Below are 21831 nucleotides of genomic sequence, written 5' to 3'. Positions count from 1 at the left end.
GCCATGCGTAAAATCTCTGGACTCCCCGGCATGATGCACCTTAGGCCAGACAGCTTGATTTAAAAAGCACATTGAAATCACAAAGGTAGATCCAAGCTTCTGCTTAAAGTATAACATCTGCATAAAAATGTATAAAAAAGAATACAAACATATAGGAATGTGTAAAATAATAAATAGTATGAATCACTTTAATACAACTATGAAGAACTACAGATAAATTAAACAAAGCAAATGTGCAAATTACATTTGGAGTATCAGCCTAAATTACATGTTTTTAATTCTCCAGTTTGCGGTGCAGCGACATTTGAAGTAACGTTTCTCGACTTTGACCACACGAGGGCGCCAGTGCACCAGATTCTGCAGCAGCGATCCTGTGTGACGTGGATGCTGATTCCGGGCCAGCGCCGGTGCAGCATCGCGTGCTGCGGCGCTGGAATAAAGATGGGACGCGTAGGAGAGCGTTACAAGAGCATCTGATATCCCACAGTATCTTGCAATACACGTTTAGATCCGAGCACAGGATCTGAACCTGTGCATGCATGGTGCACGCCTGTGGTGGATGGATGACTCTAACAAGATACTATGAAGGCACTGCTGCAGGACTGCGTTAAGCATCTGACTCCTGAAGGCGAGATAACACAAAGAGATCCTGCAGAAAAAAGATAAATATAACGACACCACGTGAAAAAACAGATTGCAGAACGATTACAACAGCCGCTCACACTAACATATACACCAACATACGACTGTGTGTGTCTCCACAAATAAATATTTATGCAGGAGTGTGTGCGCACAGCCCTGAGCGCCTCCTCATCATCAGCGCGTCCAGGGCACAACGCGTGTACAGTGGGAAGCACTAGCTCCCTCCTCCATGCGTAAATTATGTAGGGCAGGACGGGAATGCATTGTACCTCCATTCCATTTGAGAAAAAACCTGGCCGGTGAATGTGAGCAGAACCAAAGAGAACAAAAAAGGGGGGGAATTAAAATCTGACAAAGCCACCTTCTTCTTCCTCTTCTTCGCTTTGACAGAGGCGGAGTGGCGCATCACGACCTGTCTATTGTGAAGCCAAGGAGAAGAAAAGATGGACATCACGGACCAAGGAGCTCAAATGGAGCCGCTCTTACCAACGGTAAGACAAAACACACACACACCTTTCAGCTCCATTTACTGTTGAATCAAACACTGAGCCTGCAGGTTTATGTAATTCATCTTTAGAATAAAACACGCACAGTTTGGATGAAAGGGTCTCATCCATGCAGGGCTGTGATTCATTTTCAAAATGTGTATTTCAAGATGTCCCTCATTCTGACGGCTTCTGTGTCGCCTGGACATCACGGAGGATGTTGCGCACCATAAATTGACAAAATGGATCTTTTCACCGTGTGCACTATTCATATTTGGGCAAAAGATTACATGTCTCTCACTACAGACGCCCACGCCTTCACTCTGGAGGCATCAGTGATGTAGAAGTGCAGGTTGTACTGAACAGTTTCATATCTAGCATCCAAATCATTTATCAGTTGACCCAGTTTTTATTTCCTTTATGCAACCTGCTAATAATTCAGTGCTGCAGGTGCAAGATGCTGAGATGAGAACATGAGGAGATAAGACAAGAGACATCTAATCAGTTAGATGTGATGAGATCACTATCTTTATTATCCATGTTTATTCCAGTATTTCATCATGTACTCAGATAGAGCTGTGACAAGCATCCCACAGAATGACTTATCTCTCTGAGGTTTACAGTGCAGTCCCTCCAGTGTGGCATCAGGTTGTATCACCTCTATCGTTGTATGTCAAGCACCACACACTGAACCACTTGAGGGCAGACTGTGGTCAGCACCCCCTCTTCAGCATTCAGGAGGAGGAAGATGAAATATGTGGTTGTCCCTGTTTAAAGGCAGCCAGTTCTCTGGAGGCAAATCAATATTCTGCTTGTTTTTTCTATTTGTGGACATGTTACATGAGGTCTCAGTTTTCCGTAGAGCAGCGCTCGGTGAAAGCTGCTGTCAGGAGCTCATGTGCTGTGATGGCTGTGCTGTTTCCTCTGCAGTCTCAATGCAGTGTGGTCTGCTTCCCTGTCACTGTAAGACACCCCCCCCCCCAACATCCTTCTGCCTGCACAACAAGCAAATGCGTTGTCATGGATTCACCAGAATGTGTATGAGCATGTGAGGTGTTCATATGATGAGAATCTCAGGGTCTCCACACTACACAACATGACTCAAACAACTATTGTGCCTCTTTCTAGCAAGTTACCAGGTTCCCAAGGTCAAGTATTAGAGTATGTTCAATTTACAGCAGATAGGACTGTATCCTGAATGCATCATTGCTGTATCTCTGCACTGCCTCTTAATTCAGACAGCTCGCTGGTTACATGCTAAACACCCACACTCCTTGATTTTTGTCCCATTGACTGATTTCTTGATGTTCTTTGACTTGCAGGAACAAAGTTCCCAAGAAAATACAGATGTGGTGAGTAGATTTCTTCTCTTGGTCTGTAGCCTGCAGAACAATGTCACTTGATTTGCTATTAAATAATAATGATAACTCAGTTTGATGCACTCATTAAAAAGTTTTTTTAAGAGGCAGAATCAAATCAGAAAATCAATAGTTTAAGTAATAAATTAGACAAGAATAATAGAAAGGAATTTATAATATAGAGGTGTTTAAATACTTGCAGTGGTGGAACTTAAATAATGATCTTACTTTCTATACTTTTGCAAAATTATACTTCCACCCCCTTCTGTTTATTAGAACTCTAACTATTTATTATATTATAATACTTTTTCCTTTGATATCTGAAGTATAACTTGTTGATAATCCTTCTAAATGTTGACTTAAATAGTTTGAAGGCAGGACTTAGTTGTAACTGAGTATTTGTGCAGCTTTGTTTTGGTTCCTCTGTTAAGTAAAGGATCTAAATGATTTTTCCACCTCTGCAGTTTTAGAACACAGGACAAAATGGAAGTTCTTGGTGGGACGAGTTGATAAGTGATTAAAACCTCAAAGTAAAAGACACAGAGGCAGATAACAGACAGGCTGTTCCATTTTGCTGATCGATCCGATGGAAAAAGCCTGATTCCATTGGCTTCTATAATCAATAATGTACAGTAACATCGCACTGCTCTATTTGGCTTGTATCTTTAATCAAGCAGCTTGTTTCTCTGATGAGTATTTTTAGATCACAATGGTTGCTCGTGTTACTATGCATCCAGCAGGCTGTGAACAGGATGAATAAATAATAATAGATAATGGGAATTAAGAGAGTTCAGGCTTTGAAAAGCTCACAGTGCATGAGCGTAAGCAGAGGCCTGAGAGGAGTTCTGATGCATGCATGTCGTCCGTTCCGACAAAATATTGCTTATGCAACTGTGGGCCGTGAGCCAGTCTGAGGACAAGCCCGAGCACGTGTCTGCCACTGACCAAACTGTGAATCTTCCACTCACTTTATTTGTATTTATCCAACATTACTATTATGAGGTGTCCTAGTTTTTATTACATGGGATCTAATTATGATGGCCTGTTTCCAAATGTTATGGATTATCTCAAATGATAGAGTTTTAATGTATGAAATTCTAAATGTAAAAGATTTATTCTCTCATCTTGACACTGTGTGAGTGTATCAGGTTATCTTTTATTGATATTGTTTTAGAGTAGATTTAACACTACTTAGTCCTTTGAGGTCACATTTTCAATATGTACATAACCACCTGCAAAACCACAATGTGTCATTTTACTTGAGGCTAGCTGTTTCACTGCAGTCTAACTCGTCTAACCTGGCTGTAGCTAACAATATAGCCACTGTACAGCTGGCAGCACGTCCCGCACAGATATAAGAGTGTTTATTATTCAGTCATTTCACTTTTCAAATAGACTCAGTTCAAACTATTCATTTAATCTTTGAAGTGAAATTCTGTCTGTTTATACTTTCTTCTTGTTCCGGGTCAGTTTGACTCTGGATCTGGATTTCTTAAGAAAATCCTGCATCTCTGAAATATGTAATTTAATCAATGTTTTGTTTAATTTCACTCAAATATGAAAAGACGTATGAATCTGACCTGTAGAATTGTGTGCATGAAATAGTGTATAGTCATGAAACAATCATGCATTTACTGATTACTGAATATTTTATGCAAGTAGTAGTAGCAACTAGTAATATCTTAAGTATTTCATATAATTTGAGCACTGATTTGAATTGAACAGATTTTAAAGAACAGCTTGCAGTAACCGCCAGGACATGTCTTTGGACACTTTATCATATATTTGCCTCTGTGTTGATCTCGACTACCTGTCAAACACGTCATAACGAGAACGTAAGTGGCCCTGGTCCTGGATCTGACTCGGACTTGACTGGTGTGATCCTAATTACCACCCTGACGTAAGAGTAGGCGCTCTGCCAGGCTGCCCAGTTAGAGCTGGTTGAGTGGCCGGGTCAGAGAAGATCAGCAAGGACAGACGGAGGAAGTCTGCTGGAGTTGCCCGGTTGCTTGCTCTCTTGAGCGTGGTGTTCTTGGATCAGTGTGAAATCTCTGTTCGAGATCAACGATCCCACTGTGCAGGCAGGATGCCTCCCCTCCGCAGCTAGGAGCCTCGACAGGCTGTGTTCCTCTCCACGGTTAATTATAGCCGTGTCAGTGGAGGAGATTGAAGAGAACATGGAGGTAGGTAGAGCGAGAGGGGTACAGAGCTGGATGGAGAATGTGAGAAACAGATGGTTAGGTGGGAGAGAGAGGAAAAATTAGATTGTAAAATGAAAATCTGAATATCTCACAGACGCCACAAAGACATCATCGTTGTAAGTGACAGTCTTATCAGGCAGTGCAGCAGAAATTCTGTAGCTGCTTGTTCCTGTTTGGAGCACACCACGTCTCCATCACACTTTTACTGACGATGCACAACTGCCAGAGCTGCTTCTTTTCCTCAGGTAGATTGTGCAGACTCACACACACATAGACACACGCACACTTAAGGATGCACGTACATTATGACTGGAACTCTAACCATGTTTCTTCTACTTGAAGTTTGTGGTGAGCACAGTCAGCTGTGAAGTCTGCAGGGGCTCTGAAGCCTCTCAATCAGGACTCGAGCTTCTCTTAGGTAACAGCCACAGAGCTCGGAGGCTCAGCAGAGCAGAACTGTGCATGGCACAGCATCCGTGATGTCAGAGCACTAATCTCTCTGGGGGGATTGGCGGATGGACGCTTGTCAGAAACATTTGATGCTACCCTGGATGAAAGTGGTGGGAGTCAGAGGGAGAGACGGAGGCTGAGGCAGAGCCGGAGCTGTGCTGAGCTCCCTGCTCTTTGTTTTTATGCTGCGCCCGTGGTGCTTTCGGAGCGAGGTTGCCGGCACACTCCAGCATGGGATGGATGAGCTGAGGGGAGGGGGCTGAGGAGTGGATAGGGTTTGACTTGCGAGCTCCACAGACAAGCTGACTCTGTCTTTCTCCGCTATCTCGCTTACACTTCACACACAATCACAAACGCATTCTCTGAGCTCAGACTGGGGCTCAGGCCCTGAGCCTTAGCCTCTCATCTTACCACTGCTGCTAACACAAGAGGAGTTAGCGGGCATCCTGCCCCAACCTTTAGGAGTCACCATGCTTTCAGTGGACCATACTAAGGGATTTATTTATCAGGTAGGTTTCTCTAACTTTGCACTCAAACGTATTCAGTCTGCAGGAGGGAGAGCATTTCCTGGACTTCTTGGAATTAAAATAGTAATTAGTTCGCCACCAGTGACTTTACCTGATTTTGGCATCATGCATCATCATGCATTTGTTTCTGGCGATATCATTATGCACTTTGACTGTGACATGAAGGATAAACTGAAGGTAGATGAACAGTATTCACTGTAAAAGAAGCTTGCATGTGATCCCTTACAGTTTATTGCTTTACCGTCTGCATAATTTGAATGCATATATAGATAACTTGTGTGGGGGTTGGCTCCTGTGCTGCAGATAGGCCAGTTGTGCCGCAATGCACAAGGTCCTGAGGAGGTTGGCTGACAGATGGGACTGTCATTCTGGGGTCAGAGTGGAGCTTACACCCGCTGCACTGACCCTGGTGATCTCTGAGGGAGAAGTGGGTGAACAAAAGCCACATGTATTGAATGGTCCTAGTTTTTTCTTTTTGTGCTGTTGGGACAGAGAATTTGCCAACCGTCTCCAAATCCCCCCCAAAACATCTTGACCACCCTGTCTGTTCCGAACATTTCACTTCTTCTCATCTCCCTTTGTCCGATAAGGTTATAGAGAGGCGATGATGTAGAGATGTTCCCAGGGTACTGTACTGCATATTCTTCTCTGTGATGCTGCCGATGCTGATCCCGCTGCCATTGCCACGGTAACCATGGCCATCTGTAGGGATGAAACCCACGACAACAGAGGCAGACAGCCAATCACAGTGCTTGTACAGCTGCTGGTAATCCATCTTCCCTCTTAGCTGGCTGCAAGCTATAGAACCATTGTGCCTCTTAGCTCATGTAGAAAGTCCAGTAAAGCAGATTGAAAGTAAATACATCTTCACTAAGACCCACTCTAATGGATTTTGCATGAAATGCCACGTACATGTGGACAATGAACGTAACTAACACTATCTCATCGAATATGATTTTCAGCGTGCACCTCCTGGCCTAGATCTCACGGCATAGTGATGTAAACATCCATCATCCCTGCTGTTGTGAAAACCTCAGGAGAGATCTCTGCAGAACATAGAAATGAGGTCACCTATCTGCTTCCCACTGCGAGATATGATAATGGACACAGATTCCTGGAGAGGAGCTTGGGAGAATCAATAGGCCTGTGATTTATCCTGGCCAAGAAAATGGAATATAAGCTGGTGTTGACACTTGAAGACGTCCTCTGTGTTGTTTTAGAAGAGGCTAGGCAGGAAAAATAACATGACTGGTCAGTTAATACACCCCGACAGTGTTACATTTACTGAAGTTATTTTCCATCATGCCTTTTGTTTTCATTCCCATGGACTTTCCCACAATTCCCAGTTTTGCTTTCATTTTTGTTTTGCAGACTGATCCTCTTTCCACATGCAATGTCTGTATCTCTGACGCTAAAAGCCAAATCTCTGTTTACATCAATTTACCAGGCTCTTGAGTCTGTGCTTGAGTCTGAGTCATAAACGTGACGCTGTTATAATTCTGTTTTATCTGAGTAGAACATGAAAAAGAAGCGACAGGCTTATTTTCCTGCAAGTCGTGTTTTTTTTTCTGCAGTTTGCTTGAATTCATTATGAGGATTTTCAAAGGATCACAAAATAGAACTCCATATTAATTTCAGTGTTGTTTTTTAACATGACAGTTTAGAATTCCTTATAACTTGAAACAGTTTGTAAAGTCACCTCTCTTAATTTGCCACACACAAATTTATTGTGTCTTAAACCTTTTTCACTTCACTTGAGTCATGTTTACATTATATAAAGCAAAATAAAGCTAACATTCTTTAATATATCAGTCAGGAGCAAATTATTACCCAAATATGGCGCCATGATTAATTTAGCCCAAAAAATAGGACTAGAATCTATCTATGTTAAACTGACTAAATGTAATTTACAAATTTAGAAAGCATTGAATTTAGAGTTCACAGAGTAAGTCTTCTTTTGGACTTGCAATTCACCCTCTCAGTCACGTAACGTTGTCTGAGGGAAGCATTAAATATACTTTATTGTCCAGAACCAAGAGTACAAGTAGCTCTGACTTTATTAGACCTTGACTGGCTCCTAAAAGCTCCTGTCTTTCACACTCCACATCCAGTTTATAGCCGTAGGTGACATTATGCAATTGTTTTCACAAGTATCCCAAACTTCATCTGTAAAACCAGGGGAATGCTCCTTCAAATGAAAACGATCCTCAGGTCATTAAAGTACAGTGGTCAGTACAGTAGCTCCCCGCTGTGCACTGCTGTGACAAGCTGGATTACAGTGGTACACTTATTCTGAGGTTCAGCGCTGTGGCAGGGTGGTCTGCATGTGAGGAAATGCTGACTGGGCCGTCACTTTGGGAGATACTCAGCTGAGTCGCCCATAACGCTATCATCACTCAGGGGTCAGAGTCGTGCAAGAAACTGAAACATGCTGGAACTGGAACTTGCTGCGGACGAGATTTAGAGATGTGAGGTGGAGATATTCTCGTCAGAGCCGTAGTCTTTTGAAGCAGGATGAGTCTGAGTTCAGACAGGTCACTTTCACTGTTGTCTGGTTTTATTTTTGGACTATAGGCCTATCGAGTGTACAGAATCATGCTGAAGGAACAGTGTCCTTTGTCCAATGACAGGTCAAGACCATCAGTAGCTCTAACCAGGGTTGGTAGGATTTCCGTGTGTATGTGCACAAGGACGGCAGGTTCTATTATTCCATTGCTATCCCACAATGGTTGTTATTTTTTCTGGTCACCTTCAGTCACCAGATGTCTTCACAAAAGCTCAGTTTGGGTTAGGACCGGTGGTCCGGTGATTGTGAGGACACGGTGGCTTTGTTGGCCATTTTGGGGCAATCACTCAATCCAAAAACTCATTAGGAAGAGTGGCCGGGGCTCGGACCACACGTGCAGCAGTCTGAGGCGTGGAATCAGGGGCTCAGAGGTGTCAGATGAGTCCGGTCCCAGTGTGTGAGCTGCAATGCATTACTTAGTAACCCATTACAGTAATGTGATTACTTTTACAGCAAGGGATTATTGAAATTGAGTTCAATAAATTACAGTCACTACATATAGCTGAAGTGTGTGTGGAGCTGGCTGCTGCAGGGGACTAGTAAATTCTAAAAATGTCAAATTATTAAACCACAATTCTTTGTTTTGTATTTTCTACACATGCTCAACACAAGATGTGATGAGTGGATGCAGGATTTGCATTTGTTTCATTTAGACCGGATGGTAATGTAATTTTTTATGAAGCAATCTGTATTGAGTGATTTGAACTGTTTTCAAGAAACCAGCCCAATATTTATCCTGTGTAAAAGTCCTGAATTAAGGGTCTAAACATTATATTAATGAAATCTACTACTCAATTAAGGGTTTACCAAATGGGTAGGAACTACCACTTGTAAAACCCAGGGGGAGAACATTCATGCTACTGCAGGATATTGATGTTAAAGCAGAATGTGCCTTGAATTAAAATCAGACGAAGCCCAAAGTCAAGCGTTTGTCTTGAAGGTCATGAGGCCCTCCTCACCATCACTGCACAAATGCTGGCGCTGTGCTCACGCACAAGAACACACGTGCACAATATAACATAACAGTGTGTGACATTAAAGCCTGGTCCTTGGTTCATGACAGGCCTGGAGCCTTTTGCTCTCGTCCTCTGTGTGTTGCCCATTCATCCAGGCTGCTCCTCCCCATCACACCACGCTCCCTGCAGAGGAGCTGTGTGCATTAACATGCCTATGCATGAAGTGTGACACACCACAGCTTCCTTTGTATTGAATCTGTACATACTATTTGCTGCACACACACATAGTTTGTGTGAGTATAGTGTAAGTACACACAGAAATAAATCAATAACAAGAGGATTTATGCTGAAAAAACGCTTCAAGGTGAACAAGTGTAGACGTAATATATATTCATCATGCCTGCCCCTCCTCCACCTCTACCATCCTGACTCCCCTGGAGTCTTGGTCACGTGCTTGCTGCTCCCGTTCCCCCTGAAGCCATCCTCACCAACCAGCGGACCAACCGAGAAACAGCTGATTTAATTCACTCGCCACCGCGCATGCAGGGCCCTCCATCGCTTATCCCATGGTTAGAGACAAGGTTTTATCCCGTCATAAAGGCTGGCAGATTAATCTCAACCCAGATTGGTAAGCTGGGATGTGGCTCTATGGGCTGGTCTGGGTTCAGCAACATGAGGTGGTGAACCAGTGTCTATAAATAGAGGTAGGGACCTGCAGGCGGGAGATTCTGGCTCATCTGTCATGCTGAGCAGGGTAAATCCTTGTTTAGGACAAAATAGAGAGGTGCACAGTATCAGGCTTCAAAATATCAGATATCACATTATTTCCAATAAACTGTTGTAACTGGAGAAAGAGAAAAAGATACAGAGATGAAGCCATTAGGTAAAAAAGAGTTTGATTGTATTCTGCTCCAGTTTTCAAGATAACTCCTTATTATTTGCTGTTAATATCAATCATGCGTTTATAGTGAGAGGGCGAGAGGAGTAAAGATGTCATGCACAATAATGTCTGCATCAGTGAATAGCAGAATATAGCATTCATATGGCAGAACATTGATTTCTGGCATATTCCGGCAGAAAAATCAAATATGTGTCCCTTGTTTATAAGTAAATAAATAGCTGTTGACAATAAATTAAAAGCAGTTAAGATCACGATCTCGAAAAATGTCGCCGAGTGTGACCATATCACCCGTTCGCTCACAACAATTATTACCATGACAACAAATGAAGCGTTGAAATTGAGGAAACATAACGTGAAATACAAAATCAACAGTGGCAGTGGAGAATTACATATAAAATGAGACTTAAGTCGATAAGCCTGTTGTCCTGGTGCATGCTGGGAGGCGTTCCTCACAGGATGCTGCAGCATTTAAATGTCATTGTCTGGGATGTTGTTTATTGCTGTGACAATTGTCTCTACATTAAGGCCACCAGAGAAATGTATTCAGCATTCTGGGGTCATTTCTCTGTATATATGTATTTACATAAACATACTGTGTGTACTAGGTGGTGAGATTTATCAGTAAGTGAAGACATACATTCACACATATGTATTTTTACACATGTACTTGTTCTGCACGTTATACAGTAGACATCAGAGGCTGCACACTGTCTTTATTCAGTGCATTGTAACAGTGGTTTTAAAAGCCTCATCCTGTTTCCATCTGGTTGTTTCCTCCATACTGGAGCTTTGAACCGAGCTCTAGCTGAATTAAGTTGTGTGTAGTAACACACAGGGAGTGTGTTACTGAGGCCGAGGGAGTTCCCCTGGGGACCTGCACGGTCAACCAGCGGTGCCAGCCTCGGAGTCCTCTCCCAGGCTTGTCACAAACATAACAAGCATCTGTTACGGCCATGAAGGAAGATTCTAGGATTCGAGACATTTTCCTGTTGTTGTGAACACGTCAGATCTGCACAATCTCCTGCTGCGTTCTTCACATGTGAAAGACAAACTGGAAGTTGGGTCCAGCCATTCTCGAGAACCTTTTCATGTCTGAACACAGCTATGAAACAATGTCAGCGTCTCAGATGACCGTTAAGCGCCTGCCAGGAGAAAACTAGGGGACGTCTGTGTTAGGAGACTTGATGCTGAATCCTCAAGTGGGCCTGTGTGCGTGTGGTCGCGTGTTCTTTACGAGTAACTGTACATGTAATGTCCCTGTATACAGTAAGCCCATCATGTCGGCTCTCAGCATCTGTCCACACACTCCTTTGATACGCTGGCTTGATTCTCACGTGTTTGTCCATGTGTGTGTCTGTGTGTGTGAGAGACTGTGTCTAACACCAGTTGCTTAATCACAATGGATCAGAGATTGAGTGTCAGCCATAAGCCTCATAGGGTGTAGCCCTCAGTTCTTCATGTGCGTGACTATTAATTATTCCATTCGTTCGATTAATTATTGTTGGAAAAGCAGACTTTGCAGTGAAAAGCTGCTGATTCAAGCTGACCGCCTGAAAATAACTGCATAGTGATTAACGAGTTTGTTTTTTCTGTGAAATTTTGAAAATGAGTCCCCTGAGGGCTCAGGCCTTGTGGGTCCACTCATACAGTTGCTATGGCCGTAGCCTTAGGATCTGTTAAAAATTATGAAACTTTTTTTTTCTCAAGGAATCATTTAAGGTTGTTCTTATCACGCTTTTTTCTAGTAAGTATTGTTTTAATTAGTTATTTGATGCAGTTAATATGGGGCGATACTGCTCACACTCTGGCCTCTCCTTCTTTTAATGTGAATGCTATTTACAGTATGAACTAAGCACAAAAGCGTTATGTTGCATCCGATAGCACCAGTCTTTGTTCCCTGCACTCGACACATCCATGTGCATCCGCTCTCTCTCCAGAGAAATCTGTCTTGCCAGAGATGTGGGAGGCGCAGCGTTTACCTCCAGGCTTACGCACAATGAAGTGTTCTTATTCGAGCCATGACTCAAAAACAGTGTAATCTGCCGCTCAGCAGAACAGCGTGCCTTTTTCACATTGTGACTGGCTACCTTTTGTTGCCATGGTGACAGTCGATGGAAGTTAGCCTTGTAATGCTGAGTTTCTGTGACTGTGTGTGTCTGTGTGTGTTAGTGTGCTTCTTTCAGGACATGTCCTCCCAGCGAGGGGAAGGGGTGCAGAGCAGTTTCCTCTTATGCAATAACTTGTATCATTTATATGAAATATGGATTTGAAGTTAACTATGGCACTGGTGACTCATGTGGTTCATGTATCAACTCTATATGTTAGGAGTGTGTATGTCTCTCTGTGTGTTTGTGTTTGAGAGAGATAATCCACAGTATATGAGAGTATTTTTAAATACACATAGGTCTGTGTGCTCTTCTGTTTTACCTGCTCAGTAACAGCCTCTTCTCTCTCTCTCTCTCTCTCTCTCTCTCTGTATGTGTGTGTGTGTTTGTGTCTCCCCATAGAGAACTGATGAGGAGGCGGTGGTGGACCGCGGGGGCACACGCTCCATGCTCAACACCAACTTTGAGAAGGAAGAGCTCGAAGGTAAAAACCCACAATTGATATTTACTTCATTGAGTTTAGACACATTGTTAGAATTTCAAAGTTGGAAGACTTGAAGGTGATGCACACAAATCTCCTACAGTGCTGGATCCTACGTTTCCCACAATGCAGCTCAACAGCTGTCTGAGTCAGCCTTTTTGTAATCAATGCATAATCTCCTCTTCTGTTGTGGGCAGAATGGTGAGGGGGATTTGTCCTAGTATGTCCTTGCTTTTTTGGAAAAGTATTTTGGGAGACTGGCAATTAAGGCAAGCTCAAGGAAAGTGGGCACAATTATATAAGTCAGTGTATGTCTCCAAAAAATATCCAGGAATCCAATGAGAGACGACAGATTCATAAATGATAGACCTTGTTATGAGAAATAACAAAGAATCATCCAGAGAAAATATGATGAAATACCAACATTATTACTGAAAACATTAGGATTCCTTCTCATATAATACTCTGACTGCTCCGTCAGTATACTCTCTATTGTTGTCATGGCAACAAGACAAAGGTTTCAGTCTCGACACACGGTGAGATGTGTGCTTTCATCTCAAGGACGCTAATCTTTTGTCAATGGTTTCCATCATCACTAGTCTGACGCTGTGTTGATGCTGATCCAGCGTCAGCACAGTACAGGAGAAGGACCGCCTCTCCACCCCTCCCTCATTCACACTCACTCACCACCGGGCTAAAGAAAAGATTAGCACTGTATGATGTCTTGCTCAATTCCATTGAAGCTTTTAAGTTCCAGTCCTGGATTGGTTTCCACTCACTGCCATGTGGTTTGCACTGCAGCTCTGACGGATGCAGCTTCATTCAGATGGTGAGAAAAGAGACAGTGAAAGTGGTTTTAAAGAATAAAGTCCTTTGCACATCAACAGTGATGCAAATAAACGGTGCAAAATAGTGAATCATTTGGAGGCGATGTGGTTAATCAAATAAAAATATAGGATAAAAAATGATGCACCTCAGGAAAAGAAAGATGGAAACAGCAAGCAATGATGATATGATGTAAATGTAACCCCAACAAGTAGGGGAGGTCATAGTCCTGGACATCTAGACAAGATTTAAGTAACAGTGATTGTGCTGCTTTGTTAAATCTCGGGCCCGGGCCGAATGAAAGCCACTGAAATGTGGCAGTAGATGAAAAGAGAAAGACATGACATCAGCAGTATGGGTCAGGCCTGGAGGAGGAGAGCTATTTTTGTAGAGTCCTCCACTCATGAGTCGTGCCTCATGAACTCTTCTCCGCTACCCTATTGTTCCTGTCTGCCCGAATGGGCCTTTTATTGTGAAATTCATGTGCAAAGACAGTCTCTCTTCCACCCCCCGTCCGCCATACATAATTTACCGGGTGCTAACAGCAATTTGCTCTGGATGGTCGCATCCACTGCAGGACAAGCTCTGACAGAGTGAGACACACTCCCTTACTACAAATGTGTTTTGACATTTTCTCATTACGCTACCTCAAACCCCACTTAACCTTCATCCTGGATTTCTTTTGGTGAAGGACCCTGCATGAGCGACTGCCTTGACAGATGTCACTGTGCTCTAAGGTGATTTCCTACTATTATGTCTGTGCATTGCTCAAATCTGATTAGTGCGCTATGATGCGATTTGTTACGTCTCCAAGCAAGTAACTTATACACAACATCCTTGATTGAATTATAAGAAATGCCATCTTGGAATATTTTGTACGACAGATTCTGCAATTTAATGAGAAAAAAGTCATGATATTTCGAGAAATACTGAAGTATAACTTCACACGATGCTCCACAGTCCTCATTTAACACAGACGGTAGACTGATCTGCTGTTGTTCCTCGTGACACAGCATAAAATGAAGACTTTATTCTCTCTTTTTTCACCCTTGTGTACCTCTGACTAATCCTACGCTTTAGCTCCTGAACATCAAATTGCTCTGGGTCTGTTCAGTTTGGTGTCACATTATGCTGGACGCTGTGGCGCCTCATACGGTGCACGAGGCAGATAAAGAGAACAGGGTGCCGATAGTCTTGTCTGTGTCCGGCCACTGAGTCAAGGGCCGGCGGGAAGGAAGCAGTGGTTGGGCAGATCGGCCGGAATTAAAATAGGCGTAAGTCAACTCAGATTAATTTCATGCTGACCCTGTGGATGCACACTTCACACATACACACACACACACAGCAGAGGAAGGTCTTTGTGCTCACATTAATATCCTTCCAGAATCCTGCAGCCTCATTATTTGTTCTGTATTGATTTATAATGAGATGTCATCAAATTTCAAAATCCATTTCTGTATCCTCAAAGAGAACAATAGCTCCTTGTTAAGACACATGATGAGAAGGAGTCAGCAGTTTATTATGTTGCTCATTCTCCTAATATCGACCTCGACCTTATTCCAATAGTCTCATGATATCTTTTCGCATAGTTTTTGAATTTCACCAAGTCGGCATCTGCAAGAGTTAACAGCGAGCTACAGATTGATTCCCTTTCCTACGAGATTGAGGGGAATTAAATGATGTAGGCAGCTTCCAAGGATGGGATAATGTGATCATACTTCTGGCTTCTGCTGCTGAGGAAGAAGTGGCCTTGGATAAATTACAATAACATATTGAGACACTTTATTAATTCTCTTGCTATGAACAGCGATCTGAGGCAAATCGGTACATCCAAAGTACTTAAGTCGGATGCATGGGTGCAAGGACATGCACAACCATCACTTGCTTTACACAGAACAAGGATTGTATTTCTTCTTATTAGAAACCTAATGCCATTTTCCAGTTATCCACTCTTATGTGTCTGTATTCTATTGCTGTGCCGATGATACATCTCAACCTGCTTCAATGAAATAGCTTCATAATGGATCACTTCCTTCAATTCAATTTCGCTGACTGAAAGAAAGTGAAATAAAAATCCTTCTAGTGCTTGAATTAAAGTTCCTCAAAAATACGTTTTTTTGTTTGATAGAAAGATGAAAAACTTAGTAATGCACAGCATAAAAAATATACTTGAAAGAAAACATGTAGTGAGTGTGGACTGAAGGACAGACTGAAATGTCTAACTTGTTGCCTCCAGGTCACCGCACTCTCTACATCGGGGTCCATGTGCCCCTGGGCAGGAGGTCGCACCGACGTCACCGTCACCACGGACACAGACACAGGAAGAGGTCCAAGGAGAGGGACTCCTCGGCCGAGGATGAACGAGAATCCCCCTCACACAGTAGGTGTCAGGAATGGACAGAAGCATGCACATGTTTAAAGAAACATTTCAACCAAAGTATTTTCACTAATGAACATTACTTCTATTTTTTTGATAATTCCAAATTCTTTCCTCCTCCTTTTCCGATCAATACTCGTCCTCCACTTGTCCCGCTCGCCACAGCAGACACACCAGCCCAGAGGGTGCAGTTTCTCTTGGGGACAGAGGATGGCGATGAGGAACACATCCCCCACGCCCTATTTACCGAACTGGATGAAATCTGTGTCAGGGAGGGGGAGGACGCAGAATGGAAAGAGACAGCCAGGTGTGACCGCCAGAGAGCTGTGGCATTCTTTCTCTGTTACACCTGAGACTTTGATTCTGTTTATGAGAGGAAGCTTTTATAAATAAATATAAAGTTTTCTCTTTTGTTTTTCTGTGCAGGTGGTTAAAGTTTGAGGAGGATGTGGAGGATGGCGGTGAGCGGTGGAGTAAACCATATGTAGCCACTCTGTCTCTACACAGTCTTTTCGAGCTCCGCAGCTGCATCATGAACGGCACCGTGATGCTGGACATGAGGGCCAACTCGCTGGAGGAGATTGCAGGTAAACTCTCAGCCCTGAAAAGTGTCCCATAATCCTGAGCATCTCACCATAAAAATGCAGATAATAGACATAGTAACTTAAATGGCTTCTCTGATTATCTTAACAATATCAATCTATTGATATTTAAAATGATATTTATATGTATCATAACTTTTTTTATATATTTGTTTAGTTTGCATCAAGATTTTGCTTGACTGAAAAATAAAAATGCTCCACATCATTTGACCTGGTTTAGGGGGAATTAGGGAACTGTGTTTAAGTTTTTCAGGTCATCAGATTGTGGGATAAACTGGGCTGTTGTAGAGATCTGCTGAACTGCGATGAAATCAGAAACAGTGGCTTATTTTTGTTGTTGCTGAAATAATCAGCTTAGCATTGCTTGCTGCTGCCTCACTGGAGCACACACTGTCACGAGTCGCCTCTGTGAATCTCAAATGAAGTGTTTCAAGAGTAATGTGGAGGCCTACATCTGTGTGTGTATTTCTGTGTTTGTATTTTCTCAGACATGGTTCTGGATCAGCACGAGGTGACGGGCCCCGTCGGTCAGGATGCCAGGCGGAGGATCCGTGAGGCCCTGCTCAAACAGCACCACCACCAAAACCACAAGAAACTGGCCAACCGCATCCCCATTGTCCGCTCCTTTGCTGATATCGGCAAGAAGCAGTCAGAGCCTCATTCCATGGACAAGAATGGTGAGCAAATGGGCCGAATGCAGTTCTCTGCTTTTTCCATGGTGACCATATATATGTTGTTGTGTGTAAATATATACACAGTATTTTTCATGTTTATGTTGTAATCCTCTGCATGATGTTTCCAGTGTGTCCATCTGTGACTTGCTGTTTTACTGCTACTTGATATCTCATTTTCTCCTCTTGTGTTTTTCCATGTTTGTGTGTTTGTTCTTGTCTACGGTGTTCTGCATGTGTGTGTGTGTGCATGTGTCATTCACTTAACCAGTAAATGACCTCTATTATCAAACCATAAAATCTCCCAAACAGCCTGAAAAAGCACTCCCCAGGAATGCTTCGCCCAAAAGAGCCTTTTCCTGCGTGGCATGGCCACAGTGCGTGTGCTGCATGCCATGTCTGTCCACCCCTCCATCAGCTTTGAGCTCCTCCAGGAGCCATGGCAACATGACCCCAGACGTACCCTTTGGAGAAACCAAGGTCAAACGTCTCAGTGTGCTTCAGGCAGTCGCACAAGGCTACTGTCCCATCACACAAGAAGACACAGAGCTGGAGATTTGCACAGGCAACCAGGATGCCTCAGCTGATGCTATGCACTAAAAGTCCAGAGATAGTAGTAGTAGTAAAAACGAGACATTAGAAGAGGAGAGTATCATCATGAGAGGGTAAAAATGGGATGTGGCACGCTCGACCGATCAGGAATCAGCCTCAGCTGTCAATCAAGACGTTTCCCACTGTTCTTATGGCATCAAATAACTAACTGAACCCAAACTCCCAACTTTGTGTGATAAAAACTCCTTAAAAAGACAGAAACCACCTCTAAGAACAATTTATTTGACGTGACTTTTCCATTTGGTCTTTGTCTCATCCACTCACATGGAGGAGGAAGGATGAGCTGTCATTACCTGTTTTCATGATAATGCTCTCCGCTTAATGCCATCATCGTCAACAATATGTGAGATCCCTAAAACACATATAGGAGAATTAGGAATCGTATTCTAAACTAAACTGATAACTAATAGTGGAAGCTATGCACTATAAATGCATCATTTAACTTCACCATCCTTTAGGACTTAAAGAAATAGTTAAACATTTCATAAATATGCTTATACACCGTGTACATGCATTTTACAGATTTGGCTCTAGCTTCATATTTCATTTACAGCCATGAGTCAAGAAAGTGAATAAGCATATTTCACCCAAATGTCAAACTATTGCTTTAAATGTAGTTTGTTTCACCCTCACTGAAAAGCATTCCCTTAACATCTACTCAAACAACTGCGGCCGCCTTCACATCACAAGGCATACTGAATGATTTTGTCTATGGTTTAGTTAAAATCACCTCTGATCTTTTGCAGAAGATCTTAATATTAAACTAACACAGCAGCTACACTCCGAAAAAGAGGTACAATATTGCATCTTTTGTTTTTGGGCTAAATCTTTTCACTAATAAAGGCGCAGCACGACATCAAAAGTTCACGGTTGTACCATGTTTTTTCGGAGAATGTAACTGTACCCTGTAGTCGCTCACTGGAGACCTTTGTCTTTGTGTGGGAAAGTAGTGTTGTGATAGGCTGAAAGTTGACATGCTGTTGGTTTCCCGCTCTGCCCGACAGGCCAAACAGTCTCGCCTCAGTCCCAGCCGGCCAACAACGAGGGCAAACAGGACGTCAGCCGAGAAAACAGTGCCGTCGACTTCAGCAAGGTGAGCGAGCAGACCCACTGCTGAGTCTGCTGTTTATCCACCGACACTGATAGTTCCAAACCAGCACTGCATATTTAACCAAGATTGGGTTACGTGTGAAATGAGTCTCTCCATGGGAAACTGACTAGAATTCAGTGGGAGTAAAGATTATTTTCTTTTCTTTTATTGTCTGTGTGGAACGTCAGATCCAGACATTATTTTGAATTTTTCCATCTACCTATATCAAACATTTATCCTGATGTCGTATTCAGTCTGAAATGTATTTGTTTCTTTCTGTCTCACAGATTGACCTCCACTTCATGAAGAAGATCCCTCCCGGTGCTGAGGCGTCCAACGTCCTGGTGGGGGAGCTGGAATTCCTCGACCGCCCTGTGGTGGCTTTTGTCCGCCTGGCCCCCGCTGTGCTGCTCAACGGCCTGGCTGAGGTTCCCATCACCACCAGGTAATACACACAACTCATCACCATCTCTCCTCCTTTCTTTATTGTATTTCAAGTCTTGATAGATGTCTTGAAAACCTGTTGTCCTGTGTGTTGGACAGGTTTCTTTTCATCCTTCTTGGCCCTCTGGGAAAGGGTCCACAGTATCATGAAATCGGCCGGTCTATTGCCACGCTGATGACTGATGAGGTGAGGCATGTGATGCAAGTGCAAGAACATCAAGGTTCAAATTCTGACTCTTGGAATGAAACCAGGAAAGTTCCAAGAGGAATATAAAGATACAGATCGATTACAAGTAAAAATCTTTCAATTATAGGATTGTTATTACTGATTCATGAATTATTTCTCAAGGAATAAACTAAAAAGTTTCAAAACATCCCCCCTGATGAGGTCTTTACTGCCCGATAGTTTACTTTCTTTTTTTAATATGTTGAATATAATAAATCACTTGAGCATAGTCCCAGTTCCAGACTAAAAAAAACATGAGAGAGCGATTTTGTTTTTCTTTAAACATTACGTCATTTCTTCCAGGCTGATCGTGTGTTTTGTGTGGAATAAATGTACTGGGATAAAAAGTACAAAATGTAATAGGGTATTTGTGTAAAGTAGAAGAAAGTGGATAAACTCAATTCACTCAAAACTACATTAACTGTGCTAATAAAGCACTTGAAGCAGAGCAAGCAACATTTGAGCTGCACGTATCCCAAGATGGTTTGGTATGTGGTTAAAGAGTCAATATTCATAGATGTGTCCCAAACAAGAAATAATAATAGTCAGATATTTTTATATTTAGTTTGATGGTTATATCAGAGTTTATTATGGTTTGGGGGAAGCAGAGAAACCAGCACCAACAACCCCGGGTTTGCATTTCACTAACCAAACCTGCCCTGGGGGGCTCAGCAGAGTACGACCTGAATACGTGACAGGATTTCCCACCGGGCAGCAATGAGCTAATGTTACTGACCACCATCACAGCCAGATGTCACCTTGTTTCTTCTCCCAGGCTGCAGAGTCCCTTTGGGATGTATGAAAATAAAAATCCTCATCATTTGGGAAGGAGCTGTACTCATCCATGTCTATTGGTTCTCAGCAAACATAGTCTGCATTCCATTTAGATAAACTGTTCTCCTATTCATGAGAAACAAATGACATTTCACATATCACCTTATTCCTGTGAAGATTCACTTTGTATGATAATGCTCTGAATACTTTCTTTTTCATTATGTTTGGGGAGAGGAATACTTCAAGTCTGCATCTGTAAACCCATGAGTGAACTCAGTGATTCTGCGTCACAGAAGAACACAGACGATAATTAAATCAATGGTTATTCAAAAATCAGCATCTCTCCCCTTATCTCCTCCACAGGTTTTCCACGATGTTGCATACAAAGCCAAAGACAGGAATGACCTGGTGGCCGGCATAGATGAGTTTCTGGACCAGGTGACGGTGTTGCCCCCTGGAGAGTGGGACCCCTCCATCAGAATAGAGCCTCCCAAAAATGTGCCCTCTCAGGTGTGTGCTCCTTTTTATTATAAAAATGAATGGGGAAACTTCATTCTCATGGTATTATCACTTTTATTCCAGTGATATTATGACATTATTCTCGAAATCGGCCGAATACTCTGTAGTAGTTTATTGTCTGGTATCGCTTAGTGAAAAGAATGACGTTCTTTTGTTGATGTTTCGATTCTGCCACTCAAAAAGTTTAATCACACAACGCCCCATTTTGTGTCTGCTCAGAGTTTGAGATTCTCTCCATATGTGACTGTTCCTCCGGGCTGCGGCCTTCTTCTCCGTGCTGCCTGCTGAGCAATGTTTAAACAGGCTCCTCCAGCTTTGATGCTGCTCCCCAGGGTTCTGCTCTCAATCCTCGACAAAACATTAGTTATTTTTTCCTCCGCTAGTTATTACGCTGTGCCTTGAAAAAAACAATCCGCCATCTTGTTGGGGATAGAATTTTTTGGTTAGCTGCTACAGAAAAGGAATGAGTTTGTTCCAGGTCTTATTTAAAAAGCCTCTGATGTTTGTTATTGTCCTTACGATGACGACTACTGACAGTTGACTGACCGTGATCTTAACCACACAGGAAAAGCGCAAGATTCCTCCTGTTCCCAACGGTGTGACAGATCTTGGAGAGTCAGAGGAACATGGAGGGCACGGTGGCCCTGAGCTCCAGCGCACAGGGAAGTAAGTGTTCCAGACACTCAGCTCGATCAGTGACGTACAGCCCTGAGCTCTCGGAGCTCATGCTCCGTCCACCCGTCGCCTGTGAGTGGCCTCCTGTCCCCAAACTGTAAATTTAGCTCCCTTAAGAACCAGACCGATCCATTATCATTCCTCACACTTTAACTCCACTGAGTCTTTTGTTTGAGTTGTGCACGCTATGCCACACATGAAGTCACAGTGAGAGCTCCCTCACAAATAATGCCCACTCCTCCTCACACTCCTTACTACAAACACACACTTGATTATATGCTACACAACCTTTCACACAGCAGTAACACTATCGTACGTTTTACTTTACAACTTGTTACCTTCAG

General features: G+C 42.9%; 1 protein-coding gene across 7 annotated transcripts in view; it reads left to right on the top strand.

Annotated features, from left to right (window-relative positions):
• LOC109640468 (sodium-driven chloride bicarbonate exchanger-like) overlaps nucleotides 1-21831 on the top strand; it is a 29458-nt gene that overhangs the window by 248 nt on the left and 7379 nt on the right. For 2 of the 7 annotated variants that reach the window (XM_020104491.2, XM_069520667.1), the window contains exons 1-12: nucleotides 935-1133; nucleotides 2450-2479; nucleotides 12594-12675; nucleotides 15734-15877; nucleotides 16043-16181; nucleotides 16301-16461; nucleotides 16965-17153; nucleotides 18764-18852; nucleotides 19137-19294; nucleotides 19393-19480; nucleotides 20657-20803; nucleotides 21378-21478. In XM_020104491.2, coding sequence (XP_019960050.1) covers nucleotides 1086-1133; nucleotides 2450-2479; nucleotides 12594-12675; nucleotides 15734-15877; nucleotides 16043-16181; nucleotides 16301-16461; nucleotides 16965-17153; nucleotides 18764-18852; nucleotides 19137-19294; nucleotides 19393-19480; nucleotides 20657-20803; nucleotides 21378-21478 — 1376 coding nt within the window. In that variant the 5' untranslated portion in view covers nucleotides 935-1085. Of the gene's footprint in view, nucleotides 1-934; nucleotides 1134-2449; nucleotides 2480-4533; nucleotides 4669-5464; nucleotides 5646-12593; nucleotides 12676-15733; nucleotides 15878-16039; nucleotides 16182-16300; nucleotides 16462-16964; nucleotides 17154-18763; nucleotides 18853-19136; nucleotides 19295-19392; nucleotides 19481-20656; nucleotides 20804-21377; nucleotides 21479-21831 lie in introns of those variants that run through there. The other 5 variants (XM_069520671.1, XM_069520669.1, XM_069520666.1 and 2 more) reach the window with 4 other exon arrangements.

This window comes from Paralichthys olivaceus, chromosome 24 (assembly GCF_024713975.1).
Source record: "Paralichthys olivaceus isolate ysfri-2021 chromosome 24, ASM2471397v2, whole genome shotgun sequence".
In the NCBI taxonomy this organism is placed as follows: Eukaryota; Metazoa; Chordata; class Actinopteri; order Pleuronectiformes; family Paralichthyidae; genus Paralichthys; species Paralichthys olivaceus.
Note: the sequence above shows the minus strand (reverse complement) of the source record. Positions and strands in the feature narration are given on the sequence as shown.